A 19,422-nucleotide genomic window follows, 5' to 3' on the forward strand; every position below is an offset into this window, starting at 1 on the left:
TGGCAGCCATACCCGACCTTAACAGACTGATTATTGCATAGTATTCTCCAACTTGGAAACCCACTTGTAAAGTATTGTGCTATGCTCGGACGAATGAAATTACTAGTACATATGAATCCCATGTCACTCAAGAGGTCATGCCTCCGAAGACTGCTATATATTCTTATGGTATGGTGTCCGAGTTCAGTTCCCGAAGAAATAAAATGCGGGGAAGAAGGATAACCTGATAACAACAAACTAACCGCAAAGACATCTCAACAAAGATCGTCTCCGTCTTTCAGGTCAAATTTTGAAACTGAATGGCCCCACGCGATCCCTGCAACTTGAACCCCATCACCAACTTTTCCCCAAAGCAACCTAGCTCCACATAAGCATTTCCGGCAGAGCTACAAGGCTGACCCGAGGCCCCATCTCATTTCGACCAGAAAACATTACGGAGAAAAGCCTAGGGAGCCTCCCATTCAGTCGAGAGTCTCGCAGGGCCTTAGAGACTCCTATCGCATGTTAAGGACACAGCAAACAACAATCTACGATGCTCTTGACCTCCTCGCTTGGCACTCTACAGCTCCTAACGATACTAACTCACCTTGTCAGCGCACCCTATACTAAGGTTGAGGAATCCTTCAATCTTCAGGCCACACACGATATACTCCAGTACGGTCTTGCCACGGTGAATGCCACCGCTTCCTTACAGGCAGATTACGACCACCTTACCTTCCCCGGGGCTGTACCAAGGACGTTCGTCGGGCCCGTGATTCTGTCTGGGCTAAGTAGCCCTCTGATCGGCGTTGTTGGGGGGAGAGTGAATGGGCAGTTAGTTGGTTTGAGCTCCTCTATGTACTACTTTTTGATTACTTTACTGACGGGACGGTTCGTTGGTTGGGTGGAATATTAGTGAGGGGTGTACTGGGTGGTCTTAGTGCGCTGAGCCTGAATCTGTTCACCAGGGCGGTCAGACAAAGTTATGGATCTACGACAGCAGTGTTATATACTCTCTTCCAGCTATCGCAATTCCATCTACCGTATTATTCATCTCGATTATTGCCAAATACTTTCGCACTGATACTTTCTACCACGGCGTTCTCATTCTTATTACCAGCCCCTGGGACACCTTCTAGACGACAAGTCGGGCACTATAAAGTTGGGATCTACATTTTGACTTTCACATCCATCGTCTTCCGTTCCGAGCTAGCAATACTACTAACCTTCGTTTCGCTACAGCTCCTCCTCACCCGCCGAATCGGCCTGGGTAACGCCATCGTGGCCGGTGTGGCCGGTGGGGTAATTGGACTAGGGATAACACTGGGGATAGACAGTTACTTCTGGCAATCATACACCCCCGCCGCGCCATTCAATACCCCACTGCTGACCGAAAAAACCGGCCTGATATGGCCAGAGTTATCCGGGTTTCTCTACAATGCTATCGAGAACAAGAGTAGCGATTGGGGAACGTCCCCGTGGCACTACTACTTCACCAACTCCCTCCCAAAGCTCCTACTAAACCCCCTCCTACTCTTACTCATACCAGCAGGAATCTATAACTCCCCGCGCACCATCACCGAAGCCTACATTCTCCCCGCACTCGGTTTCGTAAGCGTGTACTCCGTCCTCCCACATAAAGAATGGCGCTTCATAGTCTACGTCGTGCCAATTCTAACCCTATACGCCTCCGTCGGCGGGGCCTGGGTCCTCAACCGCCGATCAAAATCCCCCATTTATGCCCTCACCTCCCTAGCCATTATCTCCTCCATCCTCCTCGCATCCCTCGCAAGCGCAAGCATGCTACTAATAAGCTCATACAACTACCCAGGCGGTCAAGGCATTAACAAACTCCACCGCCACATCCTCCCCTCCTTCTCCCGCTCCCCCCCAGCATTACCAAAAGTCCACTTAGACACACTTACCTGCATGACGGGCGCAACCCGCTTCCTCCAAGACGCTCCCCTCTACCCCTCCCCTTCCCCTCACACCTCCCCATCCGCAAGATCGAAAATCACCTTCGACAAAACCGAAGACGAAACAACCCTCCTCACACCCTCTTTTTGGTCTGACATCCAATGGGTGATAACTTCCTCCCCACCGCGCATCATCGGGAAATACGAGGTTGTGGATAGCGTCACTGGATGGGCGGGCATTCGCATATACCGTCCCGGGGAGAAAGTCTGGCTGTATGAAGAGCCGGGATTGGAAGAGCAAGGGGCGGACAAGCCGGGGGTTGGGAATGATAGCAGAATAAGGAGTTGGATTGGAAGAGGGATTGAGGACGGGTGGGGGGTTAGGGATTTGTTACTTAGGGGGTGGTGGGTTGGTGTTAGGATGGAAGAGTTGGTTTGGGTGCTTAGAAAGCAAGATGGTGAGAGGTAGAAAGGGGACGGGGGGAAGCGGGGGTCTGATGTCTTTTGGGAAGAAATACCGTAATAAATTTTGGAGTTTTACTTTTTCTTTTTGTATTATAACAAGGGTTTTTTTTTCTTCTTTTTTTTTTCGATAATAATATTATGATAATACGGTATATCATACCGTAGGTGGTCCTAGTGTCATACGGCAGGAACTTTGCCAGTCACAAAGGTCTCAGAGAAAAACTCGAGAGGAAAAAAAAACTTTGGCCAAGTGAGATCCTAGGACGACGTTCGCATGAAATGTTTATCAGCGCACTGATACCGGAGAAATTGATACCTGGCTTGACAGCCGCTTGACCAACCCGCTGCTTGACCTCGCAATCGCTCACGGATTGGTTCCCCTGGGGGTCCAGGTTTCCAGACGCCGATCGCATCTAATCTTATCATCTCCACAAATCTCACATCAACGTTGCGTCTCCTTTTCCGCTCAATCGCCTTTAAGCCTCAGATCTATAAACGCAACATACCCCTTAACTCCCCCACGTCTATTGTATAGAGCTCCATAGCAATGGTAAATAATTTCCCCTATCCCCTTAATTCTTTAGATTAGGCTTCCGGAGCTAATGATGAGTAGGTTGTACTTGCTGCCTCAATTTGTACCCGTGGGGGGAAGGCTGTGCTATCACGGCAGTTCCGTGAGTGAGACTACCCGCTATGGCCCGTTGGAGGGACGAAATCGGAGGCTAATGAGTTCTATAGAATGCCCCGCTCGAGGATTGAGGGTCTCCTAGCCTCGTTTCCGAAGCTTACTGACACTGGTACTCAGCATACCACCATTGAGACGGAGAACGTTCGATATGTCTATCAGCTACTCGTCCGTTATACCTACTTTAGCTTTATTGAAAATGATGGGAAAGTTGACGCTATGAACAGGATGAGCTTTATTTGGTTCTTATTACAAATAAGCAGTCCAATATCCTCCAGGATATCGACTCCCTGCACCTCTTCGCTCAGGTCGTTTCTTCTATTTGCAAATCGCTTGACGAACGGGAGATTCTTAAGCATTCGTTTGAGCTATTGAGTGCTTTCGATGAGGTTGTTTGCCTGGGCTACAGAGAAAACCTGGGGCTACAGCAGGTCAAAGCTTTCTTGGAGATGGGGAGTCAGGAGGAGAAGATTCAAGAGATTATCTCAAGGGTATGTTTGTTCGCTCAACAATTGGAGGAGGTATATATTAACTGAATATAGAATAAAGAGTTCGAAGCTACCGAGGAGCGGAAACGCAAAGCGAAGCAGCTTGATCTTCAACGTAAAGAGATGTCTCGCAATCCCACTGGTATGGGGTCGACAGGACGTTCAGGTGGATCTCATTCTTCCCACTTCCCCACTTACACCCCTACACCGAAGCCGGTTGTTGCCGACTCGTACGACACCTATGAAAAGAAGAAGACCTTTTCCTCTGCGCCGAAGGGCAAAGGTATGCAGCTTGGCCGCAAATCCAAGACGACGGAGATGTTCGATCAGGTACGCAATGAGTTAAGCCCTGAGGCGGAAGAACGTGCTCCACTTGTTCAGGCGCAAGAGACTGCTGCTTCACCGAGACAGAGCTTCAGTGGCGACAGGAAGGCTATTCAGGTTACCATTTCTGAACAGATCAGTGCCGAGCTTTCTCGTGACGGCGGAATGAAGAGCTTTGAAGTCAAAGGTGATCTGCAGCTCAAGATTCTGGACCAAACCCTGTCAAAGGTCAAACTCAACATCTCAGCAAACACCTCTGATGCACAATTCCGCACACACCCGAACGTGGACAGAGCGTTGTTTAATGGACAGTCTGTTATTCAACTGAAAGACCAATCTCGCGGTTTCCCGCAAAACCAGCAAATTGGTGTTCTCCGTTGGCGCACCACCACTGGTGAAGCCCCGCTTTCCTTCACCATCTGGGTTAATGCGGGTTCCAGCCGTGGAAAGTACAACGTCACAGTCGAATACGAGCTTTCTTCTGATGATACTCTCAGGGATGTTGTTGTCAGTATCCCGTTCAGGCATGATGAACCATCTGTCACTAGTGTGGATGAGGTCTACGAGGTTGCGGGGGATAGTCTTGACTGGACACTCCTTTCTGTTTCTGAGGATAATGCTACTGGAAGTTTTGAGTTTGAAGCGGAGGCGGATTCTGAGGGAGAGTTCTTCCCAATGACTGTGAGGTTTAGGAAGGAGAAGCCGATTGTTCATGTTGATGTAAGTTTGCTTTCTTATGTTTTCTCTCTCTTTTCTTTTTTCTATGGGGCGCTGTGCTAACGGATTGCGTAGGTTGACGGCGTGACCTTGATAGAGGTGGGCGAGGGTGTCGATTTTTCCAGGGAAATTAAGGTTGTCGCGGATAATTATGTCATTAATTAGATTGGATTTTTTTTTTTTTTCAAAGATGACGATTGGGTTTTTTTGTTGTAAGTTGGGTGTTAAAAATTAAAGTGGAGTGATGTTTCTTTGTCGCGATTCCCGGTCGGCCATAAAATAGGTTGTCTTTTAGAAATTGTAGATATTGTCTCTTGATGATCTTGAGTAATTGAGTATTCTGAGGGTTGTGCTCGAGTGACGAGTCTACACGATGCATTTGCGCATTTCAGAGTATCGCCACTGTACTAGTATCTGGTATAATATCTATGCCTCCTGTTCTGCCCTTCATAAATCACATCCCATAATCACATACCAATCATCCCAAACAAGTTCCATACCGACATCATTTAAGAGACCCCCAACCCGCCTCTCGGTTGGCTTTTAAGGGAAGGGGGGTAACAGGTACTGTAATTTTGACTTTTATAATCCGTCACCACCTATCATATGAACTTGGGGGGGGGGCCTCCTACCGTATCATACTCGTACTCAAAAAAAGGGGCTGGGAGATTTGACGATCAACGGTTCCTTGGAGAACGTCACGCAGGAACGCTACCAGTACTGTACCACTAACTTTTCGAAGTATGATAACCAGAATTTCCGATGACCCGATCAAATTCTTTCTACAGTATCATCATACTGTAAATAGGGACGAAGAACTTGGATTCCGACGTTCATTAAAGTACCGAAGAAAAAAAAAAACTTTTCATGTGAACTGTTTTAAAACATTATTCGGTTTTAAAGCATTGCGCTGTCGAGAGACAGTAAAAAAGTACATGATCCAATGACGACAAATAAATCTCCTGTCTGTGCCTGAACAAAAGTTATAGATTGGGAGGTTTTCGAAGGAAAAAAATATATAAAAAAATTGGGTATATATGTCCAATAAAGACCTCGAAATCGCCAGCTTGCGCGTCGACACGTAAAAAGGTATCTCTCTTATCCCAGGAGAATAATAACTAAGAGTACAGCACCAAAAGTAACCACAAGAACATGACACCAAACTTGGAAATCGAAGCACGCTAGGGTGTCTTCGCACGTCCTCTCCTTTATGAAAGACATTGTCCACAGGAACAAGTAAAGGGGTTTTTCAATGAAGAAAAGTTAAAAAAAAAAAAAAAAAAGTAAAAATTACAAGGAAATGAAAGAATTTTCTGCACCCTTCCAGTGGGCTACCCCCCGAGAAAATTGACGGTTCAAACAAGACACGATGTATCATTCATCTCTGCTGAAAATGAACCCCTCAAACGTAAAAACACTAAGGGTTACCGCTTCGACCAGGAAATTTTAACCAAAGAGACTATGCACATATCGCAAAAAGAAAAAGAAAAAGCAATACTTTAATACGCAGTTGGGACAGCTGACGTGCTAAGCATCACCGTCTTGAAAATGCTGACGGTAGTGGTGCTGGTTCTTGTGGTGGTGCTCCGTGTGGTTGAGTTTTGGTATGGTGGCGGCATAGAATTATGAGTGGATGGGACGGGAGCGCCCGCAGTCTGGGATACTGTTAGTGACCAATATTTATATGTATGTAGGATCATAAATACTTACCACTGTGTTGTAGATAGTGATATACGTCGGAACGTATACAGTCTCGACGCTAGGGCAAGTGGGAGCACCAGTAACAGTAAGGGTCCCACTTGCGGGCGCAGTGGCATAGGAGATAGTGGTACTGGTGCGAGTGGACTGGCCGCTACTCGGGACCGGGCTCGAAACAACAGGAGCGAGAGTGGAAGAAGCAGACACAGGGGAGACAACAGGAGCCGACTCAACCACCGGAGCGACAGTCAGGGTAGCCTTGACGTGGGCAATTGTTTTGGCAGTAGTCTCATACTATATCAAAATTGTTAATATCTAAAATCTTGAAACAATATATCCGATATTGGAGTGAAGTACAACATACCTTAGTAATAGTGGTAACAACTTCTTTCCCACTTCCCAGGGTGTAAGTGACAGTAAGACACTTGGTGATTGTCTGGGTAAGAGTAGTGGTGTAGTCCTGTTCTGGAGTACCGGCAACATCTGGAATGATACTTGTAGTGACAGGACCCAGAGCGGGGCTACCAGTTCCAATGGCAGTTGGGTAGACATCGGTGAGGTTCCCATAGGCGTACCTCATGTGGAGATGGCGCTTGGCCATATGTCCACGATAAGAAGCTTCAGAAACTGCTGCGAAAGCTGCAAAAGCGGCAGCGAGAAAACTGAATGAGACCATTTTGATACGATCTTAAATCCTGATTCTGGGTCTTTTTTGTTGTTGAGAATTATCGAATTGGGTACAAAATCGATAACGGATTGCCGTTGGTAGAAGAGGTCAAGCGCTGCTATAGAAAGAAAAGAAAAATGTACCAAAGAAAATTGATTTTTTTTTGATTTTTGATTTTTTTTTTAATGAAGTCGTAGTTGGATCTGAAGGAGTGACTAGGCAGATGCCAAAAAAAAACGCAAGGTAAGGAACGTGGGACGCTGGCGGCTGCAGAGTGATGGGATGTGGATGAGAAGAGAGTGAAAGAAAGTTCACGAGAAGGGGGGAGGACGAGAAGAAAAGGACTCGTGCCAAGTGAGGCGGGCCAGGACATCACTCACACTCTCTCATTGTGTTATTCAGCAGTCGCTGCTTACCGGTATCTGCAAATTTGCTTTCACCCCGACCATTGTTCCTGGTGCAGTACAGTACCAGGAACGGGGGTGAATGATGCTCGAGTGACTGGGACATTGGCGCCGCGACCCGCACATGCTATCATACTACTCGTATGCAGCGCGCCCCAGTACAAGCAGGGTACCGGTACATTCACAAGTATATCCGGTCGGTGGGAAGGTATACAAGCACAAGTGCTGGTACTAGGACCGCATTGCCAGATCGATGCCCGCAACAATTGAGCACGATAACAAGCAAGTATCATACCCTCTGCGTCTCTCCAAAGACCGTGTTGGAGAGGAATTGGGGGCATTTCCGTGGCAAACACCCACTACCGTATTCACTTGGGGCTCCTATTACCCGCACCCATGCAAATGAAACAGACTTTTTGTACCACAAAAGGTATAGACCAAGAATAATGAGAGGACAAACTGCACAAGCCAGGGCAATGAATGAGATTAGAGGGTCGGGGATTATACCCTTGTTCACAGTGAAACCTCCCAGCCTGACGATCTATCGCTTGTCATTCTCTTCCCACGAACCAATCAAGAGACCGGACGAAGACAATAGTAACACCAATGTTGTCTCCCCATGGTACTCGTACAGTACCGGTAGAGTGCTCGTCCCAGGCAAGAAATACCCGAACATTGAAGGTGTAATTTTGTTTGCACGCAGGAAAGTGCACGGATGATTGGCCATATTCAAGTACCCTATCTTTCCAATCCCTGTGTTCGGATGCAGTACCTACGAGTACTGTACAGTACGGTACTAGTACCCGTACTTCTTGGCCGAGACGAGTTAGAAACAGTGATATAACTCTACCGAACCAACATCACAATAAGAAATTTCCTCTTGCCCCACTTTCTTTCTAGTACGGTTTGTTCCAGCGTTGAGAGAGTCTCGCACTGCGAGTACCCGCACAGAAAATAGGCACCACAAACAATGGAAAGACTTGCCAAATTCTCGCGGCTCGGGAATCCCTCGCGACGCAGGAACAGACTGTACATGTATTGTTTGTTTTCTTGCGATGAGTCCTGCAAGTAGACCAGTAAAGTTTGTCGCCATTCCGGCACTAAATAACCGCCATAAATAAGCTCACTGCACAGTACGGTACGGTCGGTACTGTGCCAGGTGCCGGTACAAGGCGAAGATCCAGGCGTATTTTGGGCTTGAACCGCACCAAGGTTTCCTCATACCTGATTTCCCCGAGTACCGTACCGTACCCGTACAGGATAGTGTCGTGATGAGAGCAGGCCATCCGGATGGGGTGAAAGAGCGAGTCTGCTCCACCGAAACGAAACAACCACATCTCCACGGCCTTGAACCCAATTAAATAAGGTTTTTTACAAGCCTCAGCCAATTTCCTCTACCATGATTCCGGGTACGAGTATCCCACCCTGAGAACACCTTGATTGGAGCATGGGTTCTTTTTTTCTCGCCCTCACTACCGTATGATGATAATGGTGCAATCCTGCACGATATGGGCACTCTCATTTGTGAGATTCACAGCAGCCTCCTGAGCTGTTCCCCTGCCGTTCCCCGTGAATGTTTGTATCGGTAAGGGGCGTCATGTACGAGTACTGTACCCGAGTAAAGAACAGAATGTTGTATCGCACAAGCATCGTGCTCGAACACGGGGAACGCATCTCCAAGGTAAAACACGGATGGCGGCATCAGGAAAAAGGACTGAGAGACCCTCTGCGTCTGCTCAGGAATGATATCAGGTGTGCAGCAGGGTCAAGGTCTTGCCAGAGGAGACGAAGAGCTAGTCTCAGCCATTCATCCTCCCACCCGAAAAGTCATGACCCCAGCCAGGTGTTCGGCAGTTGAGCCTCCCCCCCTTTTTTTTTGCATCATACCGTGCAGGTATCTTATCCAACTCCCCCCCCCTGGCTGGACGTCTGATGAGAAAGTCCAAGCTCATCACATAAATAAATGATCAAGGCCAATATTGGCTGATTTAAAGATACTTGTACGATGGAGAGCTGTGTCACACATACTATAATTTAATACGGTACTCGTATGAGAACTCGGATAATTTGACCTGGTGCTATTATACTACTCTAAGACGTTGGAGCTGCCTTTACTAGTAAAGTCTATCACCTCGCTTTCCGTTTTGTCTCAAGTTGGGGCTGATAGGTCGGTTTTTGCTGTGTTTCCAAGCCCTACCCAAGAGAGGGAATTCTGGACGTCCTTGTGTGAGGCCCAATTACTCGGGTATCGGTATTCGAGTCCTTGTGGTGCTCATACGTATATGATAACATTATGGTAAGCAGATTACATATCATACAAGTACCGGTAGTTCACACTTCGCAGATCTCCAGATCAATTGCTCCCTGCACGGTAGGCCTAAAGTTCCTCAGTATGACATTTTCACCTGTAGGGAATTGTGCGATAATTCTTCAATAGTATATGGGGGCGGTATACATCCGATAAATTCTGCAGTAGCGCCCTTTTGGGGTACGGATACAGCTTGTCGAAACTTGAAATTCGCCTTTGCTCCCCCCTTCACACCTCAACGATCGCTGCATGGTGAAGGGAGCTGCGTTTCGCTCTTCTTTCCTAAAAAATGCGGGGAAAAGATCTCTCCTAAATATCGGAATGTGATAAATGTCTGTTATACAAGGAACGACTCGGAAAGTCGTGGATGGCCGAGGTAATGTGTCAGTGCCTATTTGCTATATAAGTACGATATACCATACGGTAAGTAATTGGAGAATGGGCAAGTATTAGATTGTATCTAGCCACAATTGCAATCTTGGCAGTTGAAATAAGAGTGTAAAACGGGAGGTATAGGTTTCTATGATGTATAAATATATATATATATAAAAATTTGCGAATAAAATCAGTGAGGAAGTCATCATAATACCGGTACCAACTTGGCTTTCACATCCTGATGGAGGAGTGCATTAATTTTACATCAAACCCCATACTCCGAGCCCTATATGACAAAAGTTGCTCTTGGAATAAGTATTATTATGATTAGGCTTTTTCCTAATAAATTCGAACACATTTTACCAAATAATATTATGACATTACACTGAGCACATTACACCGAGCTCATCGTCACATTGAACACAGCGCAGTGAGCCAACCCCTACAATGCGAATGCGGAGGCTCGAGGTCCCGAATGGGTATCATATCATATCATACTTATGATACTAGTCCATGATATGATACCCGTACAGTGCTAAAAAAACCCCTCAAAACCCTAACCACGCTAGTTTCCGATACCGTAGCTGCCCTTTCGGCTATCCTACCGTATAGAACCCAGACGAGCCCCACTTTTTTTCCCTCCCCTCACCTACCTAACAAATCAAACGGGCCAACTTCACGAACGTAAAAGAAAGAAAAGAAGAAAAGAAAAAAAGGTTCGCCCGATATCCTACCTGTCCATTCGCCCTTATATCTGCTAACCATCTACCCAATAGGCGTGGAGATTTCCTTCTTTCGACGAAAACCCGTGATCATGGCAACTGTCGTGCTCGGAACTCAATTCGGTGACGAGGGGAAGGGAAAACTCGTCGATATCCTCTGTTCAAATGTCGACGTCTGCGCGAGGAGCGCAGGCGGGAACAACGCTGGTCATACCATCGTTGTCAATGGAGTCACTTACGATTTCCATATTCTACCCTCAGGTCAATTCTCTGGTCCTAGCCTTTTGATTTTCTCATGCAATCATGCGACTCTCTTCCTGCCTTGCGAGAAGTGGCATACTTTGGGCTTGAATTAGCTGACAAGCTGCCCTCCAATATTCTACCAGAGCCTCAGGCCTCGTCAACCCTAAATGCCTCAATATTATTGGGTCAGGTGTTGTCGTTCATATTCCCTCCTTCTTCCATGAATTGGACAATATCCAGAAGAAAGGCCTTGACACTACTAATAGGATATTCGTCTCTGACCGTGCTCACCTTGTCTTCGATCTTCACCAATTGGTTGACGGACTTGAAGAGGTTGAGCTAGGTGCAAAAGGGATTGGAACCACTAGAAAAGGGATTGGGCCAACATACTCTACCAAGGCTGCCAGGAGCGGCATTCGTGTTTACGAACTTTTCCATTGGGAGGAGTTTGAGAAGAAGCTAAGACTTCTCGCTGCAGGCTACAAGCGTCGCTTTGGCGACCTTCTCAAGTACGACGTCGAGGAGGAATTGTCTCGGTACAAGGTAGGCCATCTGTTGATAAGATATCGGAAATTGACCCCTACTCACTACCTTTCACAATTAGATTTACTACGAGACTCTCCGTCCATACGTGGTTGATGCCATTGTGTTCATCAAGAGCGCCTTCGAGACCAATAAGCGGGTTCTCGTAGAGGGAGCCAATGCACTTATGCTTGATATCGATTATGGGACCTATCCGTTTGTTACTAGTTCTAACACTGGTATTGGCGGCGTTATTACCGGATTGGCCATCTCGCCTTTTAAGATCAAAAACATTATCGGTGTTGTCAAGGCTTATACTACCAGAGTAGGGGCTGGTCCGTTCCCAACGGAGCAGTTGAACGTGAGATCCCCAGAGATGGCCAAATTCAAGACTGGTTCGATTGACAAGTGGTATCTCTATATATAGGGAACTGGTGATCACCTTCAGAGTGTCGGTCGTGAATTCGGTGTTACAACCGGAAGAAGACGTAGATGCGGGTGGCTCGATCTTGTGATCGTAAAATACTCCACCTCTGTTAACCATTACACCAGCTTGAACTTGACCAAGCTTGACATCTTGGATGGTCTAAAAGAGATCAAAGTTGCCGTCGGCTATCGTGTAGACGGAGAGGAACTCGAATCGTTCCCAGGTGTGTACCCCGACACCCCCCGGTTCTCCTAGGTTGGGATGACTGACCGCCCCCACAGCCGACCTCACCATTCTCGAGCGTGTGGAGCCGATTTATAGGATCTTCCCGGGCTGGCCTACACCTACTGCCAAGGCTACCTCTTGGGATCAGCTCCCCACCGAGGCTCGGGAATATGTTCAATTCATTGAGGGGTTCGTCGGGGTCAAGATCGAGCATATTGGAGTCGGGCCTGGTCGCGAGCACATGTGCACGAAATAGGTACCGTGCCCCATCGTTGCTTTGCTCTCTCTTTGCTTGATCTGTTTTCCTTTGTTTCGCGAGGGCTATATCCGGAGTTTACGGGTCCGTTGAGAGAGGGTTCGGTGGCTTGTACAGTACAGCAAATATAAAAAGTGGATAGAAGGGTTACGATTCCTATCCAGATACCTGGCCGTACAATACCGGTACCGTGTCTTTTACAGTGCCGATAGTATTTCGAGTACCCTATTGCGTCAGGATCCGAGAATGAGACTAAGCCTTTTTTCCTTTGGTTTGGCGGTTGCATAACAGCTGAACCGGTATTTTCGGATAGTTGCGGAATGGTTTATCTTGACGCCAAGGCGTCTGGATACGCGTGCTTATGAATTGGCGAGTGCCGGTAGAAGGATCATACCGTAGTCTACCGACAGTCTACTCGAGTACCGGTACGAGTACTGTAATATCATGAACTGAAACCGACGGTACCGGTATTGCGCAAACGGCACAGAAAAAAAAGAAAGAAAGAGAGCAAGAGACACACGTGTTGCATCATCCCCGGAAATTAGGTTTAGAAACGAGCGCCACGGAAGGGATACAGTACTTGTATCATACACTAAATTAACCTCAAGAGGTAGAGCATCACCCTCACCTCACCTCACCTCCTCACCTCCTCACCCCCAGTCTGCTCTACCCGCGAAATTCCAAATGTATGATACAGTACGAGTACCCGTGAGGTCGCACGCCAAGCCTCTCGAAACCGCCCGCAAATCTTAGAGCCTTGGCAGGGCGACCCCCGGATACCTGGAGAATGGCGAGTGTGCGCTCGAGTACTCGTACTGTACTTTACGGTAGCCTAGAGCCCGCTGTGCTATGTCGTACGAGTAGAAGAGGGTCTGAGGATAGAGAGCACTCGGTCCCACTAGCCCAGACGAGCGGGATGGGCCACAATCCCGTGTCTTCCGGGCTGTTGGGGCTGTTTAGGGGGAAGATTGCTGTATCGTGCCGGTGCTGCTTGGTTTAGACTGCCGGGCCCGCATTTTACCACGCTTCGAGTGATTTATTGTGATATGAGTGCAAACGCGTTTTTGTCTGCACTGTTTTCTTCGATTTTTCCTACTGTGCCTGCCCAGCGGGGGTTTGGGGACCGTTGGGTTACGATTACGGGTACAATCGGTGTACTAGTAATAGCGAGCCGAGTGAGTTTCGTTCGGCCACCTGGAGCTTTGGAAATGACATTATGGTCCTGTTGTTGGGGCCGCGGTGCTCCTATCGTCGCGGCGATGCGATTTCATGAGCAACGCGGACCCGGTTGGGGTCTGCGAGGGGGGATGGGGGTGGAGGGTACTGGGTGTGATTGGGGAAGGAAAAGGGGAAATTTCCAGCGGGATTATGAAGTGGTCATGTTCGATCTTTCGCCGCATAGATGACGGGTATCATACGGGTAAGTATGTAACTACTTACGGATATGGTTCCGCCCACGATAGGCCAACAGAAACTTTCTGTGGAAAAAGCACGATAGGTCCAGGGAAAAGGTAATGCCTATGATACCTCAAAAATTTAAAGGTTTTAATTGTAAAAAAAACTACAATGTAGCTAGGAGGTCTATCGGCAATGCCTGTTTCTTAGAAAATCATTGTAGTTATTAAGTACCGGATTTATATAAACTTTTGAAGGTATTCCATGTTCAGTCTAAGGCCAGATGAGGCCCGGAAGTCGGACTGCAGCCGACAGTCATGCCAGCTCGGAACCGGAATCCGAAAAAGTCCAAGCCGGACTGACCGCCCGTGAGCCAGCCTCAGTCGTGCTTGTTGTACTATAGAGTCTTTACAGTACTGAGGAATCACAACTGCTATCTATCATATGAATCATCAGGCTAGGGGGAAGGAGGACAAAAAAAAGCCTGCCGATCGCGAACCAACCCCCTCAGGGTACTGGTCCAGAGTCGAAATCTGCCACCTCTCTCTCCCAGTTCCAGTAGGGCCAGGAATCCCAAAGTATCCTGCCCTACCTGATGGAGAATTCAACAACAACCCCGCCTCGAGCTGGAATTGAACTCCTGGGCACCCACTAAATGCACAGGAGGTCAATTTGTTCTCGACATATTAACCACTGCGCCAGCTAGGTATTTCAAAATGTTACCATGGAAACAAATACTTATCCTACCAGCGCACCACACTCTACCCACTTGCAGCGAGCACTATAATAATATTATGGGTATGGATATGACAGCGAGTTTTAGGAAGAGCGAGTTCTTGATCCCGTTTTTCATTCTTAAGGTTCTCCCGTTCTATCAAGTTCCCGATATATATATAGAAGGGGTCCTCTTGTCCACTAGTATGATAACAACTAGAACGGCTACCCACGAGCTCTCCGATTTTAATGCAGCTACGACACATATTCCCCCCAATAACACACATCCCGCAGCGGTTCATTCCATCTGGAAGTTTCTAGGGATTTTACGGTGAGGGTATATGTACGATGGGGGGGGGTGTGATGCTTTTTTTTGTTTTCTAGTGGACTGCCGGAATATGTGTCCGCTGATCCATATCATATCATCCATAGATTTCTGAGCGCGATATACCGAGTATAATATGGCGCACTAGTATCGCACACCAGACCTCTGTCGGTCCGTCTCGTTCTTCCAGTTCCCTTCCCTTCCCCCCAGTTTGGCCCCCAAGGCAACGGCGTGAATGCTTTGATCGCGAACGTTTTTGTCGGGGTTCGTGAAAACACCTACGGTACTCACCGAGGAGGAGTAGGAGGAGAGAGGGTGTGCCCTTCCGATCATTTCTCAGCTCGAAATTCTACCATATGATGCCATAATCTAGCTGTGTTACTCGAGTGATATCTCGTGACGGCTGATCTCTAGTCAATATATTCTTGGATTTCTTTCTTTCTTACTTTCTTGCTTTCTTTCCGACGCCGACTAACACCATACTGTACATCAAACTTACTTCTCACGCCTTGCTCAACGCCCAGCACGAAAGGTTGAGCCTCACCTTATCGAGCTGATCCTGTCATACCCATTTTGCCATGATAGTTATCATACCATCCATACCCACCAACCCATGGGGGAAAAAAGGAAGAAGAAAAAAAAAGGTAGGATTGCAAGGGAACCTATCGAGAGAGCGCATTTCCCGATCGTTAACAATGATAAGAAAGAGAAAAAAAGCAGCATGTACACCCTGGCACAATAAGGGCTACCATATTCGCAACTTTGATATTCCCGCCCGGGACAGAGGCATGCAGAGCAGACAATTCTGGAGTTAGGTATGATACGTCCCCTTTACCATACGAAAAACAAACAGGTTTCGCGGTGCTCGGGGCATCATACCGTAGGTTATATCCGTTTCTATCATACGAGTGATCTCTCCTCCCTAGGGATACATCTTGAGAAAAGGCCGCTCAGTCAGTCCGAGATCCGACCTAACCTTATATTATGATATATAGCCAAGGAGTGGATTCAATCGATATTGGGAGAGAAAGAAAAAGGGACCACAAGTTGACCCTGTGCTAGGTTTCCCCAGAGAGTCCTACAGTTTATTTACCAGTGTCAAATCGATAGCACAGTGTAGCCTGCGAGATACTCCACTATTTCGATACCGTGTTGTATGATACCGGCGCTGGGGCATAATACCTTAATCCAATATATTATCCTGGCATAATACTGTGGCGGCTATACGCGTAGTGGCAATAATGTAGAGTGGATATTATGATATTATTGGATACGCCCATCCCTCTATTTAATAGTTTCTTCCTCCAATCCTTCCTTTCCTCCGATAAATTCTATAACTCAACTTCCGGGAATGGAGTTTGAAGAAAATACCGGTAATGAGAACAATATGCTCAACAGCTGCGGCGGGCCATACGAAACCTTCAATCGTCGAAAGCTAAGATCCCCCCATGCAGAAAAAAAGAAAAATACAGATATCAAAAGCTCTCTCTATCCGCACTTTTCGGCCCAAGAGAAATAAGGCAAGAAAGGAGCTAGTGGGATATAAACTATTATACAATTCTTGGCCGCACAGAACCCCACCCCCGAATGCCCCTACAGTCCTCCAGCGTGACACATTTCCACAGAGCAGATTTGGCCCTCCCGAACTCGCCCGCGAGCTCGTATGATTTAGCTAGAGCGAACCAGGCTTCTGGGACGTCCCAGCCTCGGGGGGAGTTCGTTAGTTGTTGGAGAAGCCCCATTGCACGGTTTCTCGCGATGAGGACGTCGTCTTCGCTTTCCTGGGTCGCTGCAAGAGCACACTCCTTTGGGGCAGGAGTGGAGGAGTTTGGGCCAACGGATATGTCCAAAAGAATATTAGTTAGTCCAACTGTGGCTAGCGGGTGATTGACGTCCACGAATAAGGCTGCGTCGAAAAACTCCGTGGAGAGTTCTTTTCTGCCTCCCTCTAATGCCAATAGTGCTTTCTAATTCATCACGGCTTGTCAGTGATTGGCTAGGCTAAAAGGAAACGAAAGACTTGCCTGCGTCAACATGTCGGCTTCGCCATCGCCCTTAGTGCCCACCAGACTAGCTGCCTCCTCGACGGCCATCGCAGCATCTTGCAAATGTCCCGCTCTCCTATACAGACCCCCGACAAATATCCAAACTGCCCTCAGCGCGCCCGCTGCCCTCTTTCTTTCGTCTTCTTCTTTTAACCTAGGCTCCGGCAATGAGACTGGTCTTTTGATATTTCTAGGCTCCGCGCCCTTACCCCTGATCTCATCTGTGATTCTGCCTCCAATAGCACGGATCGGGTGGGGTATTTTACCCCGTTCCAGGTTGTGTGGGATATCATCGGCCCTAGGGAGGCCAGATCTGTCCAAGACGGCGTCAGCTGCCCCATCAACGGGTGTCCTAACTCCGTCGGGCACGAAGGAGGTGCTGGAGCCTGTGAATTTCCCGACAGCGACTACACTGCTATCACTACTCCCCATCTCCTGTAATTGGTGCCTTTTAAGCTTCATTTTAAGCATGTGGAATAAGTGTGGGTGGTGGTTATGTCCGGGTCCTTTGACACTTCCGGCAGGACTCCTCTCAGCGCTTACAGAAGAGGCCTCAGTGCTGCTAGGCAATGGGGGGGTCGGGACTTCGGGAACTTGCTTCGCTGAATGCCCCGAAGAATGAAAGCTCCCAAAAGACTTCATTCGTCTGATAGTGCCGCCCGATACACTCTTGGGCCGATTTTGCTTTTTTAAAGTGCTTGCGGATTGTGTTGAACTATGCTCTGTGACCTGGATTTTAGGGGCGCTTGGATTAGGCGTTGTTCCGGCCAGCTGATGGAGAGATTGGTGACTCGACTTGGGCCGCTTCGTTAGTGAACTACTTCCATCACTCCCGGACTGCTGAAAACTAGACTTGTCTTGTGATAAATTAGTCGCAGAAGCCGCAAACTCTTTCTTATGACTTCTTCCACCCAGGAGACGTGATTTCCTACTTGCAGTGTTCGGTCGGGTAGAAGGGACACTCCCCACTTGCTCATTTTGAAATGTGCTTGTAGGTAGATCTGCCCCGACTACATTTGTTACTTCAAATAACCGACCGTAAAGATCAAGTAGGCTATCCGCCGTTTTAACGGCAGCTCCTGGTCCGTTAAGTGCTTCCTCAATAGCAATCTGTGTCATCTTGACCTCCAGCACCCCTTCCTTTTCCCCAACACCCATGTCCCTAAAAACCGCCATGTTGTCCCCAAGAATCTCAAAGGCGTTTTCGCAAGCCCGCTCGGCACCTTCGAAATCCTCTTCTATAGTCATAAGTATTGCCAGGAGATGCAATAAAGGGATAGCCCGGCGTCGATATGACCCTCGCCCATACCAAAGTTCGTCAGCTTCGTCATCTGCAGCAAGGCACTTCAAGCACGTGAGCCCCCGTTTTGAGCTTTCTACCGCGGACTCGATATCACCGTGTTCGACTTGAACTAAAGCCAGGCCATACCACCCATCAACGTCCAGGGTGTCATAACTTAATCCTTTCTTGAATGCCTCGATCGCAGCCAGTTGTGCATCGGGCCTTTCTTCTGCATCGACCGTTTGCCGTGCCCATGTTGCGTTCGCCATACCAATGCCTCTGTAGACATCTGACAATACCTCTGGATCCCGCGTGTACCATTCGTCGATCCATTTCTCCAGGGTCTCAGCCATCGTCATCGCTTTTTCACCATCTCCTATAAAGGCGCATACTACACGGATCCCTTCAACTACAGTTTGGAGAATAGTTTTGTCGTCATCAAAATCCTTCTCTACATGTCCCTTGGAAATTCTCTCTTTAGCCCTGTGGATAAACTCGAGATAGGTGTTCAATGCGAGCAGTGTATCAGGAAAATTCCCAGTAGCCGTGAGAGCGGTGAATAAATGTCTGAGTATTCGCGGAGAATGGAAGCTTTTGGTGGAAGCTTTGTAGAGGGTCTCGACCACCGCCGAAGCATCCTCTCCGGAACCTCCAGAAACCCGCCAATTCTCCATAACACGGTCAACCCATTCCCCGATAACCTCATGATACTCGGCGGCCCCTGGAAAAGTCAGCCCTCTAAGGAGGTGCTCTTCATATACCCTTCCAATGGTTTCAAGCTCATTTCTCAGCTGTTCTCGGGTGCCCGCTTTCACCCCCGTTCCACCAACAGGTTCATTATGGGGCACAACAGAAATTGTGCCACCTTTTTTTGGGGTTGACTGCCTCAAGTCTTGTGATCTTGGCTTATTAGGGTGGCCATCGGGCAAAAGGAGAAGTGAAAGAAATTCATGGTAGTTCCTATAAACTTCACGCCTCTCCATCTCCTTTTCTGGAGTCAAGCCCTTTTCCGCTGTAGGTGAAGGGCCCAGAGTTGTTTGTTGGGATTGCGTAATGCCAACAACAAAGTTATGAAATCCCCTGAATGTCGCCGCAACTGAAGCCTCATCTACAATTGTCTTTCCAATTGCTGCCCCAACTTGGCCCTCACTTTGTGGTTCGGTCTCGGGCCGTTCAGTGCCATCAGGAGTTGGTGTGTCAAGGTTCCTTGAAGAGTCCTGAGTGGCATGAGCCTCATGCC

At 47.9% G+C, this 19,422-nt stretch overlaps 5 protein-coding genes; 3 read left to right on the forward strand and 2 right to left on the reverse strand.

The window, feature by feature from the left end:
* Positions 1–396: 396 nt before the first annotated feature.
* On the forward strand, positions 397–4,871 carry GSTUM_00002928001 (uncharacterized protein). XM_002836491.2 has 8 exons: positions 397–821; positions 896–2,360; positions 2,898–2,910; positions 2,974–3,038; positions 3,099–3,213; positions 3,273–3,536; positions 3,588–4,577; positions 4,650–4,871. Exons 1-8 carry the CDS (start codon positions 533–535, stop codon positions 4,737–4,739), a joined length of 3,291 nt encoding a protein of 1,096 aa, XP_002836537.1. The 5' UTR covers positions 397–532; the 3' UTR covers positions 4,740–4,871.
* Positions 4,872–6,013: 1,142 nt separating this feature from the next.
* Positions 6,014–7,180, reverse strand: GSTUM_00002929001 (uncharacterized protein). XM_002836492.2 has 3 exons: positions 6,637–7,180; positions 6,285–6,566; positions 6,014–6,229 (listed from the first exon to the last, which is right to left on the reverse strand). The coding sequence occupies exons 1-3, from the start codon at positions 6,946–6,948 to the stop codon at positions 6,074–6,076; spliced, it is 750 nt and encodes a 249-aa protein (XP_002836538.1). The 5' UTR covers positions 6,949–7,180; the 3' UTR covers positions 6,014–6,073.
* Positions 7,181–10,526: 3,346 nt separating this feature from the next.
* GSTUM_00002930001 (uncharacterized protein) lies at positions 10,527–10,838 on the forward strand (the record flags this gene model as incomplete). Its single annotated transcript, XM_002836493.1, has 3 exons — positions 10,527–10,553; positions 10,611–10,742; positions 10,803–10,838. 3 exons carry the CDS (start codon positions 10,527–10,529, stop codon positions 10,836–10,838), a joined length of 195 nt encoding a protein of 64 aa, XP_002836539.1.
* A 2-nt stretch (positions 10,839–10,840) lies between these two features.
* GSTUM_00002931001 (uncharacterized protein) lies at positions 10,841–12,421 on the forward strand (the record flags this gene model as incomplete). The annotated part of the gene is made up of 5 exons (XM_002836494.1): positions 10,841–11,009; positions 11,143–11,534; positions 11,596–11,874; positions 11,941–12,163; positions 12,222–12,421. The coding sequence occupies 5 exons, from the start codon at positions 10,841–10,843 to the stop codon at positions 12,419–12,421; spliced, it is 1,263 nt and encodes a 420-aa protein (XP_002836540.1).
* A 3,681-nt stretch (positions 12,422–16,102) lies between these two features.
* GSTUM_00002932001 (uncharacterized protein) lies at positions 16,103–19,165 on the reverse strand (the record flags this gene model as incomplete). XM_002836495.2 has 1 exon in its annotated part: positions 16,103–19,165. One exon carries the CDS (start codon positions 19,163–19,165, stop codon positions 16,841–16,843), a length of 2,325 nt encoding a protein of 774 aa, XP_002836541.1. The 3' UTR covers positions 16,103–16,840.
* Between the last annotated feature and the right edge of the window lie 257 nt (positions 19,166–19,422).

This window comes from Tuber melanosporum, assembly GCF_000151645.1.
Source record: "Tuber melanosporum whole genome shotgun sequence assembly, scaffold_149, strain Mel28".
NCBI classification, from domain to species: domain Eukaryota; kingdom Fungi; phylum Ascomycota; class Pezizomycetes; order Pezizales; family Tuberaceae; genus Tuber; species Tuber melanosporum.

Excerpts from the sequence above, each read along its gene's own strand:
- GSTUM_00002928001 (XM_002836491.2), top strand. The coding sequence starts at position 533 with ATGCTCTTGACCTCCTCGCTTGGCACTCTACAGCTCCTAACGATACTA. Across the intron at positions 3,537-3,587 it reads TTCAAGAGATTATCTCAAGG|AATAAAGAGTTCGAAGCTAC; the intron begins GTATGTTTGTTC and ends AACTGAATATAG. Across the intron at positions 4,578-4,649 it reads AGCCGATTGTTCATGTTGAT|GTTGACGGCGTGACCTTGAT; the intron begins GTAAGTTTGCTT and ends CGGATTGCGTAG.
- GSTUM_00002929001 (XM_002836492.2), bottom strand. The coding sequence starts at position 6,948 with ATGGTCTCATTCAGTTTTCTCGCTGCCGCTTTTGCAGCTTTCGCAGCA. Across the intron at positions 6,567-6,636 it reads TTGTTACCACTATTACTAAG|TATGAGACTACTGCCAAAAC; the intron begins GTATGTTGTACT and ends ATTTTGATATAG. Across the intron at positions 6,230-6,284 it reads TCACTATCTACAACACAGTG|ACTGCGGGCGCTCCCGTCCC; the intron begins GTAAGTATTTAT and ends ACAGTATCCCAG.